Source organism: Anabrus simplex, chromosome 6, assembly GCF_040414725.1.
Source record: "Anabrus simplex isolate iqAnaSimp1 chromosome 6, ASM4041472v1, whole genome shotgun sequence".
Taxonomy (NCBI): Eukaryota; Metazoa; Arthropoda; class Insecta; order Orthoptera; family Tettigoniidae; genus Anabrus; species Anabrus simplex.
In genome coordinates, this window is record NC_090270.1 from 208,432,753 (window position 1) to 208,458,379 (window position 25,627).

General features: G+C 40.1%; 1 protein-coding gene across 1 annotated transcript in view; it reads left to right on the forward strand.

The window, feature by feature from the left end:
- shot (dystonin-like protein short stop) overlaps positions 1-25,627 on the forward strand; it is a 695,338-nt gene that overhangs the window by 200,433 nt on the left and 469,278 nt on the right. Inside the window, exon 3 of the mRNA XM_067150176.2 lies at positions 19,440-19,457. Coding sequence (XP_067006277.2) covers positions 19,440-19,457 — 18 coding nt within the window. The remainder of the gene's footprint in view (positions 1-19,439; positions 19,458-25,627) is intronic.

A 25,627-nucleotide genomic window follows, 5' to 3' on the forward strand; every position in this document is an offset into this window, starting at 1 on the left:
CTGCAGAATCAAATATTGGTAGTGGAGCACGATTCACGTGGTATAGTCACAGTTACTATAGTGATTATAGCCACGGGATCTCCAGTTTTATCCGTAATCCAAATCAATAAGGTCATGACTCATGACTTTGTCATTTAAAAAATCCCACATGTGCTGTCAATGTACATATACGATTAACAAACATTCATCTTCCTCGTGTAATGTTTAATATTCTTTTTCTTCTTTTCCTACTGCTTTTCCCACACCTGTGGGGTCGCGGGTGCGAACTGCGTCGCACATGTGGATTTGGCCCTGTTTTACTTCCGGATGCCCTTCCTGAAGCTAACCCTGTATGGAGGGATGTAATCACTATTGCGTGTTTCTGTGGTGGTTGGTAGTGTAGTGTGTTGTGTGAATATGAAGAGGAGAGTGTTGGGAATGACACAAACATCCAGTCTCCCAGCCAGAAGAATTAATTTGAAGCGATTAAAATCCCCGACCCGGCCGGGAATCGAACCCGGGACCCTCTGAAGCGAAGGCCAGTACGCTGACCATTCAAGTCAACGAGTCGCTCGTCTAAGGTTTAATGTTTTCAGTAATTTCCTGGAGCACAAGTTGATGGAGACAATTTGCTTTTAAACCACGGAATTACAGGACTATACACACGCGTTGAATGTTTTAGATCATATAAGCAAGGTGAGCTTGAGTGGTCGTACACAATCAGCACAACCATTATTATTATTATTATTATTATTATTATTATTATTATTATTATTATTATTATTATTATTATTATTATTATTATTATTATTATTAAAGTGGCACTGGTATTGTATGGACATTTAATTCCGCACGGGCAGTTCTTCGTCGCTGAGAACATTGCGGTGTTACAGTCTCTTCACCATTCTGTTATCTCACTCTCTGCATCGTCTGGTAACAAGCTTTTGTGATTTTTTTATAAGAATGCTGAAAATTCTGAACTCATTTGCATGTATCTTTCTTTAATTCAAAATTAAACTTTTGAGTGCTTTGACCTGAATGCTTGTTGAAACTCTCTTAATTATTCGTGTTGGAGAAACAAGTTTTAGCATTATTTTTAATTGGCTCGCTTTGAGTTTTATGTAGCGGCGTAGTCTTGCATTGGAATGTAGAGAAACCACGTAAGCCAATTTGATGTGGCATTTATAGTGTGACATTTTTACGGGATCTAGAAACATGTTAGTTAAATTTGTGAGGCGAGATGAGAAGAACCTTGAGAAGTGTATCGTGGAAAGGAAGTTGGAAGGCAGAAGATCTTGCGGAAGGACTGCGAGCGGGTGTCGTGGGCATATAAGTACGGTTGTTGGTTTACATCTTCAGCGCACCCTGCAGAAAGTTCACGACCGTTTAAGATAGCGATAGTACATCAGAGATCGTACAAGCGCCAATGGAGTCACGACACTCAGGAATGAGCTATGTTGCATCGACTCAGGTGTTATGACTTCGATGGGTTTGAACATGGAAAGAAGCGAGAGTGGCCTTAATGAAGATACAGCATTTATCGTGTGACAATTGAAAGCCACGGAAAACCATCTACGGGGTTGCCGACAGTGGATTCGTACCCGCCATCTTTTGCATGTAACCTAACAGATGCACGGCTCGAATCGCGTAGCCGCCTAGCTCAGCCTGTAGAAAGTTTCTGTGTTTGATTAGAAGGTGGAAAGTTGCAGCAAATAAACTCATGTTCTTATCAGGGCAATATACTATAATATCAGAGGGACGATTGCAAAGGGATATTGTAACTAGTATATTTCAGGGAAAACTCACATTTGACGAAGAGGAAAGTCTACTGATATCTGATACCATGTCTCTAACAATTTGGCCTCGCTTCATTGTACTGAGACATATCTCTGGTGAGGAAAATTAATATTCTATTGTTTGCCAAAAGGGAATGCTACGTAGTCTAGACGGTAAAGAAGTGTTCACGTGAAAGGGCATAAAAAGAAGACTTCAATTTCTGGAGATGCACTGGACTCCGGAGTTCACTCAGTCTACTCCGGAAATAAGTAACATGTTAATTTCTGGGGGCAAAGGCAATCGGCTGTAGAGCTGACCATTGTATCCCAGTTGTTGCCAAGGTTGCGCTCTTCTCCAGCAGGCCTTCCTTGCTTGTATGGAGATTTTGTGATTTTTATTTCGAATAGCTTTGTTGGTTTCTTGCCTATGTGACTACAGTTCTGGTTATGGACCGGATTTTCGACGATTTTACAGTATAATAATTATTATAAAGTGATAAAGCTACTGTCCAATAATGCTGATGGTTCGATATAACTATGTTTTTAAAACAACAGTCTATATCAGCACACAACATTTAATATTCAAGGCTGGGTTTCAGAATTTAAATTCCATTACCAGTAATTGAAATTACATTTAAAATATTCAAGGCATTTAAAAATTTCAGATAGGCTAGGTGTGTCGTAAATAGTTTTCCTAAGGTCGATTGCACTAGTTGCGGAGGGACTGACAGACATGCTAGCTCAACTGTGCTTCAGATAGATTTTACAGTATTCGTACGACACAAAACCAAGAAGAATTCTAGGACCTTGAGTCGACGCTTATCAGATATTTCCTTCACACTGTTCGTCGATTGTCGTAGTATTTTATTTCTTTCTAGAGCTGCGCTGATATAGAATGTGAGCATTGAAGCTCACCTTGCTCAGTCGAGCGTGGAAGCAAAGTGTGGTCGGGGAAGTTTTCGTCCTATGGCTCGTGAGCGCATTCAGACTTGCTCGACGTATTTGGAAGTTTACCAATTAATTCTCGCCGAGAGGCTAGTTCTGTAACTCACACGTCCATGTGATCACGTTTAGCAAACTTAGTAACATCGGTTTCTATAAATTAAACTCGTTTACGTCTTGAGGCAGCGGGGTCCACTCAATTTACGAAGCTGCCCCTTGGTGCAAGATCACTGGAGTGGGAGACGGAAATTAACGAGCTTGAACAAACCAGTGATCTTCTCTATTAATAGAAAATATCTGCCAGTGGTCATTTCTTGATGGATGCATTCATTTTGCATTTGTTCCATAGGCTACAGCAACTATATTTTTCACCGCTATGGTAATTAGTGGGATATAAAACCTATATAAAAATCCACAGCCTGTTTCCAGTCATTCGTCCGGGTCAGGAATGGAATGAATGAAGACCCCATCTAGCGGCGAGGATAGGAATTGTGCCGGCTGACGAAGCCTGTCGCACTCCTCTGGGGCAATGATTAGTGAATGACAGATGAAATGAAATGATATTGGAGAGTGTTGCTGGAATGAAATATGACAGGGAAAACTTGTCCCGCCTCCGCTTTGTCCAGAAGAAATCTCACATGGAGTGACCGGGATTTGAACCACGGAACCCAGCGGTGAGAGGCCGGCGCGCTGCCGCCTGAGCCACGGAGGCTCTATAAAACTTATAACGGATTATTTATTTATTTATTTATTTATTTATTTATTTATTTATTTATTTATTTATTTATTTATTCGGTAACGGCCAACTAGGGACCTCGATAACTTTCATTATACATTCTGGCGTTTACTCAGTTTTCGATTCATCCGGTAGGTTTTCATTAGCTTGCTGTGTCCTGTACGTAGTTCATCCGACCACTTTGTACGAGTTGTCCACTTCACATCCCGGAAAGTCCCATAGTCACAATGCTCTTTCTGAAAAAGTCTCGTTTGTGCGCGTCATCTGGTTGTAGACACATTTCTTCGAGATCTTTCTTGACGTTAACGTTCCAGGGAATTGTTGATACTGTATAGGCTTTTGGGCGTATGCTGTGTCAAGAAATTACGGTGAAATTCTTTACGTTTCGCAGAGAACTGTGCTCTGCGTCATCAGAAGAAAATCGCGGGTGTCGACGACAAAGGCTTCTTAAACAATGACTTTTTAAATTTAGACGTTGTAATAGAAGTGGAAATGGTACATTCATTCGCCACCAGATTGCTCCCCGGACGTGGCACAACGCTAGCGTTCGAAGCGGAAGAATGAACTTACCATTTCCACTTCTGTTATAACGTTTAAATTAAAAAGTCATTGTTTAAGAAGCCTTTCTCGTGGACAGTCGAGATTTTCTTCTGATGACGCAGAGCACAGTTCTCCGCGAAACGTAAAGAATTTCACCTTATTTCCTTGACACGGCATAAGCCCAAAAGCCTATACAGTATCATGTCTATAAGTACGGGCCGTGAAAGCATCAGTGACAACAGTAATTGATGTTTTTGGTTTTGAGCCAAAGTTATTAAAAATACGTTGTGTCCATCGAGAGTCGTCCGTCTGCCGTAAGTGACCGTAGAAGCGAGCCCTGTGTTTGCGTATTATGTCCGTGATCCTCTCTATCTTAAAGTAGATTTCTTGTTTGGATTTTCATATGTACATACCGTTTTTGTAATTTGGGCCAAGGATGTTGTGGAGAATCGTTCTCTCTTTTGTTCCAACTTAGCTGGTTCACATTTCTGAGAGAGGATAAAGCATTCTGACGCATAGAGAGATATCGGTTTGACGACAGTGTTATAATGGTGAATTTCGGTCTTTATAGAAAAGCACCTTTTGGTATGTATCTTCCGGGTGGTTTGGAAAGCTACTTCCATTTTCCTTGCTCTGGCCGCTATTATTATTATTATTATTATTATTATTATTATTATTATTATTATTATTATTATTATTATTGACTGAACCTCTCTCGAACCTCCTGGTGATGCACCGAAGTACTATTATTGCCGTTGATGCCGAAATTACTTTTATAATTAATAGTATTTTTGTGATCATGTTTAAATCACGGTACTTAGTCCTAATCCACTGGGAAATGTGAAGGTTATCTGATGTAATTTCCGTTCCCATTTTAAGGTTAACGAAGGAATTTGAGTCTCTGTTCCGAGCGAATGTTATTTGAATTAGTCATGTGATTACGGCTTTACAGTTCTTATGCTGACACAATTTTGGTATAGTAAGTGTGTCCTAGTTTGGTACCTCTTACTTAACTAAGAGGACGTCAGCATATTGATAGTGTAAATAATGGGTTGGCGCTAAGTTCAGAATGTATATTGAAGAACCTGTTCTTAAAAAAACCGATTATTGCAAATTCATTGTTGATTTTTATGGTTTAGTTTCAGTGCAAAGAAAATCCTAGTAAGTTCCCATTGTTTTCCTCAATGAAAAGGGTATTGCATTATGGCGTCTGAACTTCAAGATGAGTCTATTTCCATTTGGTATATTGGTCAAAACTTTCTGCGAGAAATCCGTCTTATTTCGAGGGAATGCAGATTGTTCTTGATGGAGAGGAAAGCCCCGAACACGTCTACTTTACACGCACTTGTAATATTAGCTGTTAATGGTAAACGTCCACCGGAGAACGATGTAAGGTTTACTGTGTGGTTACTACGAAAAGTGTCTTCCTGTGAATAGGAAGATCGTCTATAGCGTATAGAACGCACAACATGATTTATGGATATTTTTAACTTGCCCCATGAACAGCGAATGAAGAACAAGTCACTGAACTGGTCGCAAATTTCACTCCATGTAATTCAAAAGCAAAACTCCTTTGGTGTGGTAAACCATTCAGGACGATCAGGTATGTAAGCACTACGAAAGGACTGGTATTAAATCTCTACGCTGTACGAATATGGATTCCTCGTTAAGAACACTGAGATAATTCAACTTTTCAGATGTGTACAAACGAAATGTGTTGCATGCATTCCTCATTCGTCATATTTTGATTTCATACCATTAACGTCCAATTTATTTCGCAGATTTAATTACGAACATTTTCGGCAAGTGGTAGAATCATCTTATAAATGAACAAATACAGGCGAAATGTTACCGTAAAATATTTTTATTAACATTTAGAACCGTTTCCTTGTACTGATTTTATTATGCATACCTGTATCTATTTGTTAAGTTCCTGATAATAAAAAAACTTAATTCAGGTTATGCATGAGTTATCCTCAAGTTTATGAGAAGTTTTTTCTTATTTCATGTTTGTCACGAGGGTGTATTACGAGTTATATGATAGGACAGGCAAATTTTCGACTTCCTATTTTTGGCGGGTCTTGACGTTTCATGACCGCTAGTCACCGAAAAAGCGGGTTTTGCGACATAACATTGATTTAAAACGACGTTCCATTTCGAGGTTTTTGGGCGGCAGATCGCGTCTAAAACGACATTGCATTATTTTCCCCAGTTGAATCGTATTGAAAAATTACAAAGTACTGGATGGGTTGCTATGTTCATTTCTATTATCCTTGTCTTCTTTACTACCGTCTCCTGTTACTGGACCGCATTTTTGTATAACCTGTCTATTTCATTAAGCCGTCACTGGATTACGTCAAATCGGAACGAAAGGGATTTAACTTTCCTTTTCGAAAATTTCGTACGGTACGTATTGATGAAGTTGCCAATGGCATAGTCATGTTGAAACACCAGATACCGAGCTCGATAGCTGCAGTCGCCTAAGTGCGGCCAGTATTCAGTATTCGGGAGATAGTAGTTTCGAACCCCACTATCGGCAGCCCTGAAGATGGTTTTCCGTGGTTTCCCATTTTCACACCCGGCAAATGCTGGGGCTGTACCTTAAGGGCACAGCCGCTTCCTTCCCACTCCCAGCATTTCCCTGTCCCATCGTCGCCATAAGACCTGTGTCGGTGCGACGTAAAAAAAAAAAAAAAAAAAAAAAAAGAGAGAGAGAGAGAGAGAGAGAGAGAGAGAGAGACCAGATCCCGAGATCTCTGACGTTAAGCAACATTGGACGTGGTCACATCTTGAATGGGTAGCTCACGTGCTGTTAATCAGAGGAGCAGCGAAAAGGAACTGGTCTCTATTTCACCCAGTTGGGGGCAATGTCAGTAGTTGCCAAGGTCCATATTTTAATAAGGCACTTGGTTATTATTATTATCATCATCATGGTGATGATTATTGTTATCCAGGATGCGGTAAATAGACTTCTTACGAGGGGCGTAGACCATAATTTTTATATGTTGTACTGTAGTGTTTTGTATTTTTGTTCTTCTGAACCTTCCTTGCAGAGCGCTTCCCATCTTGTTCATGCTACCTAATTGCAAGGTATGGTATGGACGTGACGTTGGACTTGTCTCTTATGAGATCACCGCCCACTTTAAAACTCTTCGCGGTAACGTCAACACTTCTGAACGGCCGTGGTGAAACAGGTGGCTATGTTGTAACTGTAATGAATAGGTCTATCCTGACTTTTTTAGTATTTCCAGGAAGCTAATGTGTTTATATTTGTAGGGCACTTTTTCTATCACAGCCGAACATGCGAGAGAGGAACATAATACTCGTAGTTTTACGAGGCCTTAGTGCTTCTAAAGTTAGATGACTGGACCAGGAGTTGTATGTCAAATGGAATATTACTTTCCATTTAGCAAATACTGTTTCTCGCGTATCGGTCGAAATTTGTAAGACAATCAATCAATCAATGATGAAAATTCTCGACAATTTCACTGCGGTTGTATGATGTGACAGTGCCGATAACCCGGTGAATTATTCGCCCACCAGTTACCTTGCCGTATATAGGTCACAGGTGCCAATCTTACGTAGGTTGATGTTTGTACATCATGCCTCATGTGACACTAATTTCTCTGCACCAGATGTTCCGATAGAAAATACATAATATGGTCCAAGGATTTATCCACCTACCGACTCGCCTACAGAGTGACAGCCTACTTCGGACTGTTTTTCTTCAAATGGACTATGCTAAATTTGGATGACGCTGTGAAAGTTCAAATGGGATTCTCACTATATTTCTTTGCTTTCTTATCGAAGAAATAGCTTTTTTTTCTTAATTCTTACTTTAAAGCCTTTTACAACAGAATTTGTTTTAATGTAGGCAATAATGGAGTGTGGCCTTCGGAGAGACCTGGTGCAGGTTTATCGAGTTGATGCTTTGTAGGCGTGCGTCTTGTAAGGATGGGGCCCTACCTGGCCAGGATACGAACCCGGGACCCCATGGACCAAGGGCCAGCGTGCTTGCCATTTAGCCATAGAGGTGATGTTTTTGAAAACTCTTCTCATAGAAAGGAAAACAATGTAATACCCGTGGGCATGTGTGTGCCTCGGTTTTTGTTAACTGAAAAGATTGCTGTGAGGAATTATTTACTGTATTTATTTATTACGTGAATTAGTAGGCCTAATGGTAAAATGGGTTTGATTTGTACTGATCGTCAGAGGAATAACATTGCAGTCGAGGAATTACTCTTTTGATTTGGACGAGTAAAGGTTGAACAGCGGTAGTTGTTAGAGCTTTTGTCTGTCTCCCTACATCCTATGCTGCTCTTCTTCAGAGGAAGCGAATGTTCATGGATAGTGGGTGTCGAAAATGTACCATTTATCTTGCGATGAAAGTCATACGATGTAAAGTTTTAGTTTCTCGATCCAGGCACGTTTTACTTTCTACCCGAGTATAATTTTGCCACACTCAAGTCTGGTGGATGTTTCAGTTGTCTTACTTCATTACCGGTGATTTTCCCCCAAATCTAATACCAGTATAGATTCTTGTTTGACTAAGTGATAATTCATGTATAGGAGCAATTAGCATATGCCCAATCGCTTCCTTTACTACAGCTGATGATAATACTTGTTGAAGGGGGATTTTCTTCCTAATTTTCGACATTTGGAGATGGTTAAGAAGAAAATGAAAAATTATATGGAATCTATGGCCTTCAAAGAACTGGAAACGGGCTCAACTCAGATCTATCTAGGATTATCGATGTCCGATCTTAGTGCTAGTTCTTGGAGGTTGTCTTGAGGGAGAAGGAGTGCAATTAAAATATTGATTAACATCAGGGAAGAGCTGTGGAATTCGTCAAAATGAAGGATTTCGTGGGCCTGACCAACATAATACTATAATGATCTGAAAAATAATTTCGAAGGGAGATAGTGAAAGAGAGAAACGAGGACAGACTTAACTGATGTCCTGTTATTATAAGAAAGCTTTTATTTTTACGTGAATGTTGATCTCTTGATCGTAGCTATCGAACCCAGTTTTACGTAGATTCACAGCCGGCTTCACCTTGATAATAAATGTTTCCCGTTTTTGTAGGCATCTTTTATGATTGTACCCATTTCTTTTAGTCTTGCTTGTACCAATGCCATCGTACCCGGAAACTTGGATATTTTTACCTGATCACTTTTTATCTCAGGAAAGTACATTTAAGAACGCAGGGCCGTATCTTTTTTTTAGATAATACTACAGCAGCGACTTTCCTTCAGTGATATTTAGTTAAGAACACAGAAATGCTTGGAATTCTCTTGTGAACGTAGATATTTAGATCGACGTGTTTAATTTTAACTTTCTTCATCAGCAGGTGGAAAGAATCCAATCAGTTATCCATTAGAAAGTCATTATCGGATCTTTCAACAGACACGTTCGACATGATGAAATCCATGATCAGCCATTCATTAACTGGGCCAGTTACCATTTGTTTGAGTAATTACAGTGTTTACGTTTATATGAACGCGACCAGGTTGATTTGACTCGGTATTACGAAATTTATAGCTTGGACATAATTTCCGTTAGCACCAGTTGCTTCCTGCTAAGATACATTTCACATTTTTTTTCTATTATCTTGTACAATAGATATATTTCTGACCAGATCGCAGTGTATCTGTTTAGTAGTCTCCTTATTAGTACCCGCATTTGTAAGCACTAATTGGTTAGAATGCGAACTTAGCGAGAAACAAGAATTTTCTAGCCCGCAGGACGGTTCTGCATTGAGATTTGCATAAATATTAGGGATGCGGCCTATTAGTTCCCCTAAAATGTATGCAACCCCCGGTGTAACAGTCTCGTGCTGCTTGCTAAATACGTGTGTGCATTCTTGAAAATCCAGGCTTTTCTCTTTATGCTGCACTCTAGCGCTCCTCACCCAGTCAATGATTTGGAGTGGTTTTTTTTTTAAATTTTGAAGTGCGCTGTTAATTTATACATATTTCATATTAATTAGAAGTGAGAATTTAAACTGGAGTAGGCTTATACATTCAGGGGAGATATTTAATTAATAAAAAATTACCCTTTAGAGGTTAGCAATCGTTTTGGGAAGTCTGTTTTAATAAATACAGGTTGTATCTGGTGTGATGCAGTATTCACAGCGCACTGTGTCTATTGGCCTGGGGTAAAACAAGATTATTACATTTATTTGTCTCATTCTCATCTTTCCTTTGACAGACAAGAACTAATCGCCAGATTCTACAACTAAAAGGTTTCGTAGATTTGATGTGCCAGAATTGCGACAGAGCTTGTAGTTCTAGAATTTGTCTCTCTAGCCATCTAAGTACCAATAATCGGCATAGTTGATATACTCTGAAGCGGCGGTTTTTAATTACGCATCGCAACAAAATATTGGTAAATTCACCAGTGAGGGAATGATGATGATGATGATGATGATGATGATGATGATGATGATGAAGAAGAAGAAGAAGAACGATGCTGTCAGTAACACAGTTCCTTCTTCAGCAAGTCCTTGTATTGAGTGGTGTACAAGTATCGCTGATAGGATCGGTTCATGTATATATTTGCTCTGAAATATACGTACATTAACGGACATTACGCAATTGCTCCTGGCTTAGAAAACCAGCGGGAAAATACTTCACTCCTCTTTTCCCGAACACGCATGTTCAGTAACGTCTGACCTATGTATGACAAACATCGGATGTACCGTAGTACTAGCCATATTATTCAAAACCTAAGCTGGTATTTCCTCACACAGTGTAGACTATTTGAAATTCTTAATTAGATAATATAATTAATAATGCACCTCTGTAGTGCTAGCGGTGTTATATCCTTCCCTTTGATGATCTAGTTCGTGTCTGGCATATCCTCAAATTAAATGACTTCAGAGCCAGAACGCCTAGATGAAGTGTTGCGATGCCTAATTAAAAACCGCCGCTTGGTTTGCCAAATCTGGAGTAATTAGTTGTGCAAAGTGGCTGCTTTTGGCTTTATTCCATGGCTAATATCCTACATCGTAGGCCAAGGCACTATTCTTATGCATTCCACTTAGAATCTGCCCAACTGAGACGATTTCAGGAGCAACTGCAGTGGCGGATGTCGGAAAATATAGATTGTACCGACTTTTTGAGGTGAGAGTGGATAGTGCTGTAAATGTAGGCTATGTAATGCACACATTAGTAGACCTATTTTATAAGTTACTTGAAATGAGTGTTGTGTGTGTTAATGAATACCTCTAAACGACCTTAGTCCCGTTACATCAGGGTTATGAAGTGATTCATACTATTTATGTAGCCTATTTTGTATAGTTCGATTGACTCTATTACCCACAAGTGAGAAGTTAATTATCGTGATGTAGTGTATATAATTATATCGTTACTGCAGTCGTGATTTTGATATATTAATTGTGCTTCTGACTGCTCGGCGTATTAATTTTCAAGCTTCTAAACAAGACGTTCTGTTATACAATGTTAGAGGCCAAATGTCGGAAGTAATTTGTTACGTGAAAAGGACTTGGACATGTAATTTGGATTCGGGTGGGTTGTCTCTTTCAGAGACTCTCGGCAATGGCCTTCATCGGCCCACATCGCTATAATAGTTGTGAATTATAGTATACGTTAGTACATGTGCATAATTCTTTGTTCTCCTTTTGTATGCGGGGCTGTTGTATTGCTTTGGGCAATATTCAAGACCTTAATCTCGTATTAATGCAAGGATGAAGCCTGCTAATGTTTGTTTCACGATCTCTCTGAGAACCGTTCGTCTCCGGTCTAGCGGAAGGGTCTGTGGTCTGTGTTTAAACGTATTCCGACCTCTGCGTAAGCTTTCGTAGTATGTGTCAGCTAGGTTAGAGGATTAAAATCATTGAAACAGCCGTAGCAAAGCAAGCTTCGGGATTGGGAGGGGTGGAGGGCGTAATGGCCGAGTGGCTTAATCATTGGCTCCTCGCCAAGGCATGCTCATATCGTGATCATAGCTACGGAACCTCTTAGTTTTAAGGGGTATTCTACACTCAGGGACATAATTTATTCCAAACATATACTGTACTTGCATAGACTGGGATTCAACCTACGAACGCTGTGGTAAGAAATCAGTGAGTTACCATGCCTCGATTGATAGTAGTGTGTTCCACTCATGATTCCGGCTGAGGTGATCTGATTTTGGAGGACGGGAAAAATTCATAGGAACTCCTTGTCATTATTGTTGGTATGTTAAAGACCTCTAGTGGTACACCCTGTATCTTCTGAACAAAATTAAGTATTGAGCTTTAAAAAACGACCAGAAGTATTGCACTTCGGTGATAGAGATGGTAGTACAATCGAAACACCGAGATTGGTACGCACGACACTTCAGAAGGCGTGCAAACCCGGAAGATGGTTCATATTATTGCAGTATAATAGCCCCCGCCCCCTCTATGGATCATTGGTTGAGTGTCGATCTCCGGATCCCAAGATCGTTGGTTCAATCCTGACCGAGGTGATCAGATTCCTGAAGGACGGAGAATTGTCCCTTCAGCATACTTATATCGTACGTTGTTGGCGTGTAAAAGGTCTCTGGCGACAAATTCGATGTTTACCCGGCAACATTAATTAGAACTTACAAATAAGACGCCCAGCACAGTTGCAGTTGCTCTGCTGTCTGGTAGAAAAAACTAACATTGTCGCAGAAAGAGCCTTAATGTCACAGGATAGCTGTGGTCTGATTATTATTATTATTATTATTATTATTATTATTATTATTATTATTATTATTATTATTATTATTATTAAGAGCGATATATAATTTCTTCAGATTTGAATGAATTTATAATGCATTTTATAAAGTAATCGATTATTCGAAATATTAGAGGTCATAGGAAACCTATTACCGAGTGAGTTGACTTCGCAGTTTGAGTCACGTAGCGGTGAGCTTGCATTCGAGAGATATGGGATTCGAACCCCACTGTCGGCAGTCCTAGAGATGGTTTTCCGTGGTTTTACATTTTCACACACGCTGCGGCCGTACATTAGTCACGGTCACGGTCGGGTCCTTCACAGTCCTTGCCCCGTCCTATGCCATCGTCGTTCTAAGACCTGTATGTGTCGGTGCAACGTAAAACAAATGGCAGGAAAGAAAGCACTTTAATTTGTATCGGGTTCCCAGAATGAACATGTAGGTTTAGCGACACTTTGCATAATTTTATTCTTAATTGTTGAGTACTAAAACTATTTTGTCCTTGAGGCAACTTACCAACATGTCTTGAATTAAGTCAATACAAATATAGTGATGAATATTCGAATGAGCAATCTCTGATTTGGTTACAAGTTTGTGGTTCATACAGGGAGGGGAAGGGATTGCCCTGGTTTGATCGGCAACTTAAACCTCGTAAGCACTGTGTCTTTATTTCAGAAGCTGTTATCTCGACGTATATCAATCCATAAATGCTAAGCCGGCTAGTTATTGCAGAATGTAAAGCTCAAAATTGCGAGATCGAATCCTGGCACACTAGATTGGTATTTGAGACTACTTAGTTTTAGAAGCCCTGAAGTTGGTTTTCCGTGGTTTCCCATTTCCTTACACGGCAGGTTATACCTCGATTAAAGCCATAACCGCGTCCTTCCCAGTCATAGCCTTTTTCTATCTCATCGTCGCCGAAAGCCTGTCTATAGTGCGGCGTTAATACCACTAGTAAAAGTCTTCTTAATATAATAATAATAATAATAATAATAATAATAATAATAATAATAATAATAATAATAATCGGCAGCAGCAACCCCAAGTCCTGAGTGTCTTTATTAAAATTTAAATACGTACATGGTGTATCATCAAATTCGGGCCCTGGCTGATCACTGGTGTCTTATTGGTATCGGCACTATACCGCAGGTATAATAGAAGGTGCTGATTTTTTTTTTGTAGCGTGGGAAGTTGGATATGCTTTTCTGTTAATTATTACTGCCAGACCAGGGCCTGTCTACTGTTGTATGTTCGGCCTGATGTATGCACATCACTCCGCTGACTCTAGATTGACCGTAACTGGTGGGACAGAGCATGTCTTTGTCTGTGTTCGTCTCTGCTTAAACTATTTACTCTTTGACGTATGCACTGTCACAAGTGATGACGTCAGTGGCGGTGAAGTGAATGCAATCCTCTCCCGCCCATCTGATTCTACATCCCTGCTTCATGCCGTTCTTTTCATCTGTTGGTTTTGCGTCCCACTTACTAGTTTTATTACGGTTTGATGAAAAGCCGAGGGCTTCTCTTATGTGCCGGTATATCTACTGTCTCGAGGCTGCGTATTTAAGCACCTTCAAAATACCACCGGATTAGGCCGGGGTCGAACGCTCCAGCTTGCGCCGTCGCTCTACCATCCGAGCCACGTAGCCATGCTGTTTTATCTGTGTGATTGATGATAATGTATTTAAGAACGTGGACTGGAGAAAAGATATATTCGTTGATATTGTGTATTGGAAATTTTGAATTTCATACCCACTATTACAGAATGATCCATATAAAAGTATTTTTAAAAACAATATCATAGGCCTATATTTGTTCATACTGCATAGCTTCTTGTCGTTTTTGCTTTAAACAACTTTGGAACTATGGGAAACTATGTCGCCATAGTCTGTACGTTACATTTCACTGACATTATGGTCTTCTAGATTGCCCGACTTTACGCCACCAGATATTTTCTTATTGTTTACGGCATTCCTCGAAGATCGAGTTTATCGTATTCGGTCAACACCACTTGACGATTTGAAGAAGAATATCGTCATCGACCGAGAGACACTGCAGCGAACTGCCTGAAACATGCACGCGTGGATACGGATGTGTCTACAGGCAGGATGAGGTCATTTTCAGCATCTACTGTGAGGGTAAAGAATTCTCTCACACATACTGTTTACGAGCTAACCACTCGATTTTGCTTCGCGCCGAGGTTAGAAACATTGGATGGTTTTAACTTGAAATACCTCTCTATCACGTAACGGAGGTGACTGGGCTTTTCTTTATTACTTTGTGGTGGCCAAGATATTCTAGAAATTCTTAGAATGGATCGACGCAACGAATCCGTAGGGAAGTTGAATGTGTTGCTGTTCCGTTGAGTTGTAGACCGAGCGTCTGCTAGCTGGAAGCAGTACTGCTAGTGTTCATGTCATTTGCTGAGCGACTACCTTTTATGGTTTAATTAACAAGCTGGCCTTGCACTCCCCATTCGAGACCCCGTAAGCTACCCAATGTCCAGGTAAAACTGAGTCTTCCAGTGCTCGGCTTAATGAAGTAATACACGATCGAATTTCATTGATATTTGAATTCAGATTGCGTAATATCTGTATCATCAGCGCCGTAAATACAAAACATCTTTATCCTAGTATAGATGAGTTAGGAAAAAGAGAGTACAGTAATACTACGAGAGCTTTTAATGTTTTAAACCTTTTTCTTCTTGGCCTTTTCCTCGGCACTTCATATGGATTAAGTCCTTTATATGGCCGGTAACCCTTGCTTTCACCAGTTTTAAATAGAGAGATGTATTTACGGTTGTGTATCTCTGTGGTGTGGGTTGGTGTGTATAATGAAGACGAAGTCGAACACTAAACTCCAGCCGTCGAGCCAGAGGACTTGACCAGAAACGGTAAAAATCCCTACTCTGGCCGGTAATCTAACCAAAGGCTACTATGCCGACCATTCATCCAAGGAGTCGGACTTATATAAATTCTAACTCTGCTGTAGACTAAATACTTCTCGCTTAAGTGCGGCCAGTATCCAGTATTCGGGAGATAGTAGGTTCGAACCCCACTGTCGGCAGCCCTGAAAATGGTTTTCCGTGGTTTCCCATTTTCACACCAGGCAAATGCTGGGGCTGTACCTTAATTAAGGCCACGGCCGCTTCCTTCCCACTCCTAGCCCTTTCCTGTCCCATCGTCGCCGTAAGACCTATCTGTGTCGGTGCGACGTAAAACAACTAGAAAAAAAAATACTTCTCCACCTATTTGATTTCACTGATGACCTTCCTTTTTCCATATATGGATGAGTCCTCAGTCTGAAGGCTGATTGGATACCGACAGTGCAGCCATAAGCTGTCATAGATGTCGCTTATAATACATAGTACCAGAGGAAACGAAGATGATGTAGTTTCCCATTGCTTTCCTCATCGAGCAAGACGGTGCTATTACATATGAGTCTCCCAAGCTTATCGACCTTATTTTTACGCACCTTCATCCCATACACTGCTGGGCTAGGTGTATAAAGACTGGTAATGCTATCATGACTTCGACTTCGACTTCGGTTAGTTCCATATTGTCGAAGATGGGACTAAGATGACAAAGTACTTGTTCTAGTCCAGACCAGAAGGTAGAATGTAAACACACTCCTTCACCAGCTATGGATCTGGGCTTCCTATTCCTATATTCAAACTACTATTTGTATTCATCTAGTAACTATTTTATTGGACAAACCGACATTGAGTGCACCGTTTCAAAATCGATGGGTATAGTAGTGACAAGTCGTAAGCAGATCTCTACCATCTCTCTGTCAGCCTTCACGTCTCCAAAGCTGGCAATACCTATAGAGCAGCTTTGACATACAAGGATGTTAAAGGTTATTACACCTGATTGATTATGCGCATGTTAAAACATGCCAGTCTGTATCATTGGCCATGTTCGGACTGATTTTATTATTTCTACTTTATTGATCGAAGCAGTGAATGTAATAATCTGGTCAAGGTGAAATTAGTCATTCTTGAATTTCTTTTTTGAATTCCGGGCAAAACTGCTACTGTAGTAGGGCAAAAAATGAGGAATTTGTCGCTGTATCTCAGGTTTAACTAACTGCAAGCTTAGATTTTCACTCCATTACATAAATGCGACTGAAATTCATTGTACTTTGGACTTACCTTTGCTGTATTACGCTGATGTTATAGTTAATACCGAGCAAGTGGCCATGCGGTTCGGGCCACGTTGTTGTTAGCTTGCATTCGGAGTTCGAACCCCTCTGTCGGCAGCCCTGAACATGGTTTTCCGTGGTTTCTCATTTTCACACCTGGCAAATGTTGGTACTGAACAATAATGAAGGCCACAGTTACTTCCTTTCCAGTCCTTCCTTTTCTTTCCCGTCCCATCGTTGACGTAAGGCCTGTCTTTGTGCGACGTACAACAAATAGTAAAAGACGATAAGCTGGGAACTTTTATAGTCGTGCTAGTCATGACTTTCGGTGCAGTTAGGCACTAATTGTTCCAAGAGGGCAGACCTCTGGTATGAATATCTGTCCTGAGCCCAAATTATCAACCATATTCTACCACGAGAACTCGTTTTCTTGATCCCGAAGCTCCTGAGTGGTCGTGATTTATTGTTTTAAGGGGACGTTCAACTAGGCAATACTAATCAGAGGAAAAATTTGGAAGTGGGGTTCAGCACTTCGATAAATGAAGATATCAGCCCAAGAAAGACGAGGTCCACGAAGGGCATGAAAATGAAAGACTCTTTAGGAGTCGATACCTAATGCCATCGGGGTCGGAAAAAAACAAGTGTTGGCCAAGGGAGGCCGGATGGGATAGATGAAAGTGAGGAGCCTGGCGCAGGACTCAGCTGATGAAAGCCACGTGGTCGCCAACCGACGCTCCCAAATTATGAGCCCCTGAGGCCCCTTTTATTCGCCTGTTACCCCCTGTGGGTGGGGGACGTAGACGAAGTATACACCCATGGTATCCCCTGCCTGTCGTAAGAGGCGACTAAAATGGGGGACCAAGCGATGATCAAATTAGAACCATGAGACTACTTGTGATTAGTACCATCACGCAGGGAACACCATGGGTCGCTTTTACTTGCGCGTAGTACTGTACTACTATGTTCGGTACAAAACAGGTTTGTGATTAGTAGCGACAGAGTATGGCTCAGGATACAGTACCTGCGATTCGTACACATATATGAGCGAGCAACACCATGAGATGAGCGACAACATGGTTCTGCCTTGCCTATGTTTAGTACCCACTATGTGAGGGACACCACGGAATAGTGCGTGTCCCTGTTGTTAGTCCACTTATGTGAGGAACGCCGTAGGTTTGCGTTGCCTGTAAATAGCGCCGCAGTGTTCGAAACACCATAGGCCTGTGTATGCGCATTATACTGTATTACCTGTGAGTAGTACCATACTGTGTGGAATAGCGCGAGTCTACGCTACTTTTGATTAGTACAGCAACATGACAAATAGCATGGTTCTATTTTCCTAGCGATAAGTACTATTATGAGGGGCCGATGACCTGGAGGTTGGACCCGTTTCAGTATTGTGCTTTAGAAGCAGTCCCTTGGTCAGTAATACTATTGTTTAACGCTAGTTTCTGGGAATGTGGGGCATCGCGGGCCGGATCCACTGATTGTTTTAACTTCATGTCCATTCATTTTTCTTCCTCACGTTTTCGAATTCTGGTCAGTGGAGGATTATGGATTTTTAAATTGCCATAACATTTCGTCTCATTTTGTACCATTAGGGGCCGATGACCTAGATTTTAGGCCCCTTTAAACAACAAGCATCGCCATCATCATCATAGTCGCCTGTTACGACAGGCAGGGAATATCGTTGGTATTATTCTACACCTCCCATCCACAGTGGGTCCCGAAGCTTCTGAAATAAGAACCGACACTTGGAGACGCAACAAAAAACAAAAAAACAAAAAAAGGTTACGACGTGAACTGTATGTTTGTTCTTTCTATTGCACTTAACAGTGTCCTAATTCGTATTACTTACGGTTCACTTAAGTACGTCTATCCTTCATGTCGTGTGAGGTATTGAATATCATTGCTTTGTCAGCCAAGCCCACTCCTACGCACACGCGTTTTCGATCCCGCCGCTCTAGCACGTTCCACTTCCGTCTACTCACAGTCATCATCTCATCGCTCGCGATCAGTATTCAGTTCCGTAGTCCATGTTTTATTTTCTAACTTTGTGAACGCTGTTTTCACGTATCCTAAAACAGTTTGTGACAGTTTATGACTGCTGTAAATAATCTGGAGTAACTGGAACACCTTAGGATTAAAAAAAAAAAAATAATATTCCTCATTCATTGATCACTTGCTCAAGATTGGATATTGTTTTGTTTATGTGTTGACCCCATATCGGGTCGGCCAGGTAGTAAATATTATGATGTAGGACGCACCATTTCAGTACGTTTTGATGTTCACACGGAATAGATCTATTTCTCTGTTATTATATTGCATACTTCTTGCTTGTTTTTCGAGTGTGTTTACCTATTCGTATGAAATATGTTATGTAAATTTTGATATGTTGTTCTTACATTATTAGTGGAATTTTGTTATGGTTACTGGAAACGATTTGTATTTTTATAATAGAGTCGTATGCTACTCTGCAGCGATTTGTGTGCCCATTTACGATTGGGTTAATAATTAAAATTAAGTGAAATTACTTTTTATACTTCTAATAATCTGTCTGGTGCAATGTATTCACTGTTTTTTCACTTGTGCTTTTTTCATGTCTGGCTCCCGGCAGCACTGGAATTATATAAAGGTCAGTAAGGTAATACTCTCCAACTAATTGGTGTTGTGTTTCTGTGTATGCTATAACACAGTGGTGGTTGCTGGACGGTTAATTAACAGGGATGTGTCCCCGTAGCGCATGCGCGAGGGGACACTTGGCAGGACTGGAACTGCATGAAGTAATTAGGAGGTTGCAGGTAGAGGGAACGTTAACATTAAAGAAAGGTAAAGGTGGTAAAATTTAACTCAGTCATTAGTAATTAAGTTCTTTGGCACATGCGTATAGTTGTGGATGTTATTGCTTTAAATCTTGTCGAAATGGTATTTTTTGATTTGTGGAAAGAATGCCGTATCAGCAGGCAACAGTTTCTGTCATTTGACCGGTTATGTTATTCTCTTACCGGTATTTGTTTTTCTTTGTACTTTCATGGATATTGGATGGTTCGTAAAATTTCTTTTTAGTAACTCTGAGGCTGAAAACTGTGCTCAAAACTGCGGGGACGTGGAGCTTGAGTTGTATTGTCACTGGATTCTCAGCAGGTGGTTGCACTCTTCAAATCGCGACCAGTGCAAGCTGCTGTTGTTCAGATTCCTCAGTCAGTCAGTCAGTCAGTCAGTCAGTCAGTCAGTCAGTCAGTCGATTAATCAATCAATCTCCTACTTATCTGCATTTAGGGCTGTCGCCCAGGTGGCAGAATCCCTATAACTGTTCGCCTAGTATTTCCTTAAGTGATTTCAAAGAAGTTGATATTTACCTAACATCGCCCTTGGTAAATTACTCCTCTTCAGGGGCCAGTGACATAGATGTTAGGCCACTGTAAACGGCAGTCATCATCATCATCATCACCATCATCGTTATCATCATCACCTAATTACTCTTCCTGAACACGAATACCTTGCTCCAGTTTTTCCCTTTAAATTTCATCTTCCGTGTAAAACTGCAGGACCTTACGACTTAAGTTTATTAGGCAGGTGAAACTCATATCTTACTGTGTTTTAATTTTTTAATTTTAATATTTTTATTTCCACGCAATAGAAAGTTAAATCGTATGCAAATGAAGTTATATTTTCGTAATTTATATAATTGCATTGAAAATTTGTATAATGTAAATGTACAGTCCGGATGAAAGGGGGTCTTTTGACAGTGAAGTTTGGCTGTGAAAAAAGTTATCAGTACCTTAGGACTATACAATTTATGAAGCGGTTATATGTAGCCGGAAGCGAACGTTGTTTCATATATTTGGCAGTGTTCAGTGAAGCCGCTGAACAAATTCTCCGGCTGCAGGGTTAGTCACCTTAAAACACCCTTGTTGTTTCTATAGTAACACAGTGATTGTAAGGTAATTTGATAGGAATTTCAAATTCTTTTAAAGAACATTTTGACCACTGGTGGTAGGGTTTCATTTAGTGATATGTAGTTTTGAAGGTACTAGGACAGACGGAAGAATTTGTGTTAACTAGCGTTCAAGGGAGCAAAGCCAGGAGGATATTGTCTTGTTTTACATGACATGATTTTTTAAAACACTTCAAGCAGTTCAAAGAGCCAAAAGCAAGAAAACATAAAACCCAAGCCCCATGGTGCAACAGTCCCGAAGGGCCATGGCCTATCAGGCGACCGCTGTTCAACCTGAAGGCCTGCAGATGACGAGGTGCCGTGTGGTCAGCACGACGAATCCTCTCGGTCGTTATTTTTGGCTTCCTAGACCGGAGCCGCCATCTCACTGTCAGATAACTCCTCAGTTGTGATCACGTAGGCTGATTGTACCTCGAACCAGCCCTCACATCCATGTAAAAGTTCCTGACCTGGCCAGGAATCGAATCCGGCTCCTCCAGGTAAGAGATAGGCACGCTATCCCTGCACCACGGACCCGGCTAAGAAAACAAAAGGGACAATTTAATTACTTTTGTTGCTACTACAGCACGTAGGTCACTGTATGATCCTTACGTTTAATTCTTACTTCTTTGGATATTACCTGATGGAAATATGCATTGATTCTTTAAAATTAACTATAGAAATTATGCAGGTTTATTTCAGACTTTAAACACAACATTTCTGTGGTTGTCCTATTAAGACAAGGAATACAAGTGTTCCCGTACGCACGTCTGAAATTTGTATTCGAGTTCCAATGTAGATTCCGGCATTGTTCACATCAGAGTTCCTTGTGAACAGTTCGTGAAGATGGTCTGCACTGCGTGTTGTTTGTCTGCAGAACAGACATGTGTACTTCTATACGTGCGTAATGTTGACTGTTCGCTGGTATCTGAACATCATCTTCCCGTGGAGCTGAATCGATTGAGGGGTCGTCCTACTCGTTGTCACATGGCCAATCCGGATGCCAGACGTAATCCTCGTTGATTTTTTACCTGTGGTGACATGTGAAAAGTTTCACGTACACTGACCCGGCTCATGATATCTTTCTGAGGGGCATGTGAATGCTGCCTATAACGCTCTTAGAATGCAGGTCGCACTGGGCATTTTTTGGACGCGTGCTTTAAATCTTATTTTAAACTTTGTATTGTTCCTTGTCCTGACTGAAATCACCACCTAAAATTTATCTGTATTATTTGGAATCTCGAAATTATGTTTATGGTATATTTGTAGTATGATAATTTCTAATTAATTCATTCGAACTGACACTAATTGATTCAAAATGTGCTTCAGATTAAAACCAACAGCTTGATGAAATATTAATAAAAATATTTCCAAATTACTTCTTTCATTGGAATGGTTTTGCATCAGGTTTCTGAGCAGGAAGATGAACGTATTACCGGTAATTTATATTCCATATATGTTATAATAACTTTGTTTTGCCAAATTCTCAAGTTCTGACTACGTTGTACTACGTATATATTTGTAAAATACTGTCTGGGGTTTTCCAGCACTGCCACTGTGTTAGCTGTGTAATCTGATGCGGACCAGCAGCTGTCTGTATCGATCTCTTTAAGAATTAATGATTGGTAGAATTTACAACTGTAAGTGGTCCTCCTTTCGTAAAAATGCAGTGAGAGCATGATTAACTATTTAGAACTAGGTAGGCGTTCTGATGGTTTCTTGTTTTTCCTCTTCTCACTCTTGACTTAGTAAGAGTCCTTCAAATGAGAACTTAAGTATGTGTAATCAGCAGTTTGAGCTATCATAACCCTTGATTGATAGTAAAAAAAAAAAAAATCTTTATAATTTGTTAATGTTACAGTGCATGTATGACTTTAAACAAGGATCTCATGTGCTTTTCTAAGTAATAACTTACTAGTATCCTTTTTTATATGGTTTAAAATAACAAGCAAGTTTGTGACCAGTGAGAAACCCAACGCCTGATCATTTTTGTTGAATCGTTCTGAGTGTGAAATCTTTAAAAAATTATCGAATCATACGTTTATTTTCCTTTCCTTGTCTTCCGTAATAGGTCGAAAACAACACACTACACACTATTGTGCCAGGGAAACAGTAAAGCGAAGTAATGAATGTATATACAGTATGTAGCGAAATATAGGCTCTTCTGTGGATCTGTAGTGGAGTATCGGCCTCCAGGTTTCGAGATCGCGGGTTCAAATCAGGTTGGGGTAATATGATTTTTGATAGATGAAAAAGAAAAGGTCTATTTTGTACTCCATGTCGTACTATATTGGCATGTAAAAAAACTTCGGTGACATTAATACTCAGCCATACGTCAGCCAGCAGACTTCCGGTTTCTCTGCAAGCTGGTAGACTAAGATAGAATGTTAAAAGTGCCACGCAGGCAGTCTAAATCTTGTCAAATAAAAATGTCTGCACACAATAGTTTTGGCCATATGTCGTCATGGTTAGCCTCGAAGTGGTTATTTTTTGTAGCATGCGATATTTACTTACGTCTAACTGTAAGTGTCGTATCATAAACAGTTGTATCATAGATTTAAGTGATCCACGGAATAAGTTGAAAATTCTGATGTAATTAGCAAAACATACAGGAGGTGTAAGGTTTCCTCACTGGTCCTGTTGGTATTTAAATTATTTATATTGGTGAATCTTTTGTGCTTAGAGGAAGATAGTTTGTTCCTATTTAATTTATGATTTAAATGAATGGCTAATGTGAATGAATTGGTACTTGTGTCAGATTGCAAACATATCATAAATATTTCTAATATCAATTATTTACTTATCCTATTTACCACTTCTTCCTTTAAGCATTGGCATGTTTTTTTCAGTATTAGAAGCATTCTTGATGCACAGATAATGACATTAAGTCATATTTTCATAATTTTATAAATGTGTAACTTGTACCGAATCTTTTTGTATCTGATGGCAGGTGCATATGCGAAACATGCTATTTATTTCATTCGCGTATTACTAATAATGGCGAATCAATTGCATTTGATATTTTGATCGAGCAGAATTGGAAACGATGTAATGAGTGCACTTTCCGCTGTTTTTTAATAGCTTCTACAGTTTGTGTGTTTTTTATTGTTAAATGAAGCTGTCCGGCACGAATTTATGCTTTGTATGAATGGCAGTGTGGCTTCTTCAGTTCTTGTAAATATTGCTGTACTTCGATATCCTTGCTTCGACATGTTTGTAATATAGTGGTATAGACATTACACCCAGGGGTCATGTTTATCGAGTGTAATGTTTGGGTTAATGTGTAACAAACATCAGTCTTCTAATGTCTCTAAAGTGAATGAATAGATGATAAATTGCTAATGGGCATTTAGTTAGGATGGCTCAAAGCCCAGGTCGAAGAGACTGTCCAAATCCCACGAGAACAGGCGCAGTGTGCCAACTGTCAAGGCAAACACGCTGCCTCATACCCAGGCTGCCCATTCTGCAGAAAAGCAGTCGAAGCTCACTACATCGTTAGCAAATACTTTCAACGTTCCCTACAACTTCCAACTCTATTAAAACTCAGTGTCAACCCCCATGCCACTCCTAATTCAGTACACCACAAATCACAATCTCTTCCCATGATAGAGCCTGTAAAATGCCTTCTTATCTCCATCCTAACAAGCACAATCTAAGTTCATGTACCCCAAAACCCAAGACCCATTCCAACCCAGAAATACAGTATGTCCTTCCAAGAAATGCCGCTCGCCATAATTCATCTCCTTGTAGACCTCAAAGCGAGCCCGACAGATGGCAGGCGCCTTCTGTAATCACAAGTAGCCTCATATTCGTTTAAACCTGCCGATCATTGGCAAATCAAGTCACCAACACCACATTTCAATTCCTCCACATTCTTCAACACTCCTACCCTTCCTGAAATGCTGGAAATTAGGGCACATGTCGCAACGATGTTATATACTGCGTCTACAATACAGCAAATAAAGGACGTCGAAAATAGGATGTACCAACCAGTAAATATGTGACATAGGACCTTAAGGGTCGGCGGTGCCAGCATTCATCAACCCATTGGGTGCTCTCCTCCGGGGGCACACAGGGGGCGCGAAGATTTCAGATTCAGATCAGAGAAAGGTTAGAAAGCGTATTATTCGTAAATAATGTTAAGTATATGGTAGGTTTCGTCAAATGTAAAATTAGTTTCAATTAATTTTAGTTGTCTCACTTTTAAAGAAGTTTGGCGGATGTGATGATACGCGAACGTGGCAAGTAAATTATTGTGCCTTAGAGTAGTCAGTTTGAGGTGCCTGAAGAGACTGATTACCGTGGATCGGGTAAAGAATACCGTAATGTATTCGAAACGTCGAGAGCCTGCTCATGTTGTACATAGAACAGAGACAAGGTCCAACCGTGATGAGGAACGTTTATTTATTTAACTTTTGACATTTACAAGACATGTAGTGATATAACAGTAAATAAATACATAAAGAAAACAAAATATTAGGACAGCACAATTATGCGAATAATGTTCCAAGTTGTACATCAAGTTCCTTGATCCATACAATGGCCTCAGGAAGAGCCATGATGACATCCTTCTAATCACCAGTCCAAGTTCACCGCTCACATTCATGATCAATGGTCTAACGGGGTACACCACAGTCACATTCAGAACTAGTTGCTTTCTTCCACTTGGAACAACGAGTCTCTAAATTATAAATAACCGTGATTTTTTCGGTGATTTTTTTTCAGTAGCTTTGACTGTTTGATGCACGAGATGTCACGATAAATGTCGTTCAGTGATCATCTACAAATTTTCTACCTGTCGGCAGTCTGTGCTTATACAACTCCCTGTCTTAATAGGTTTAAATAAAGAACTTATGTGTTTAATTTGA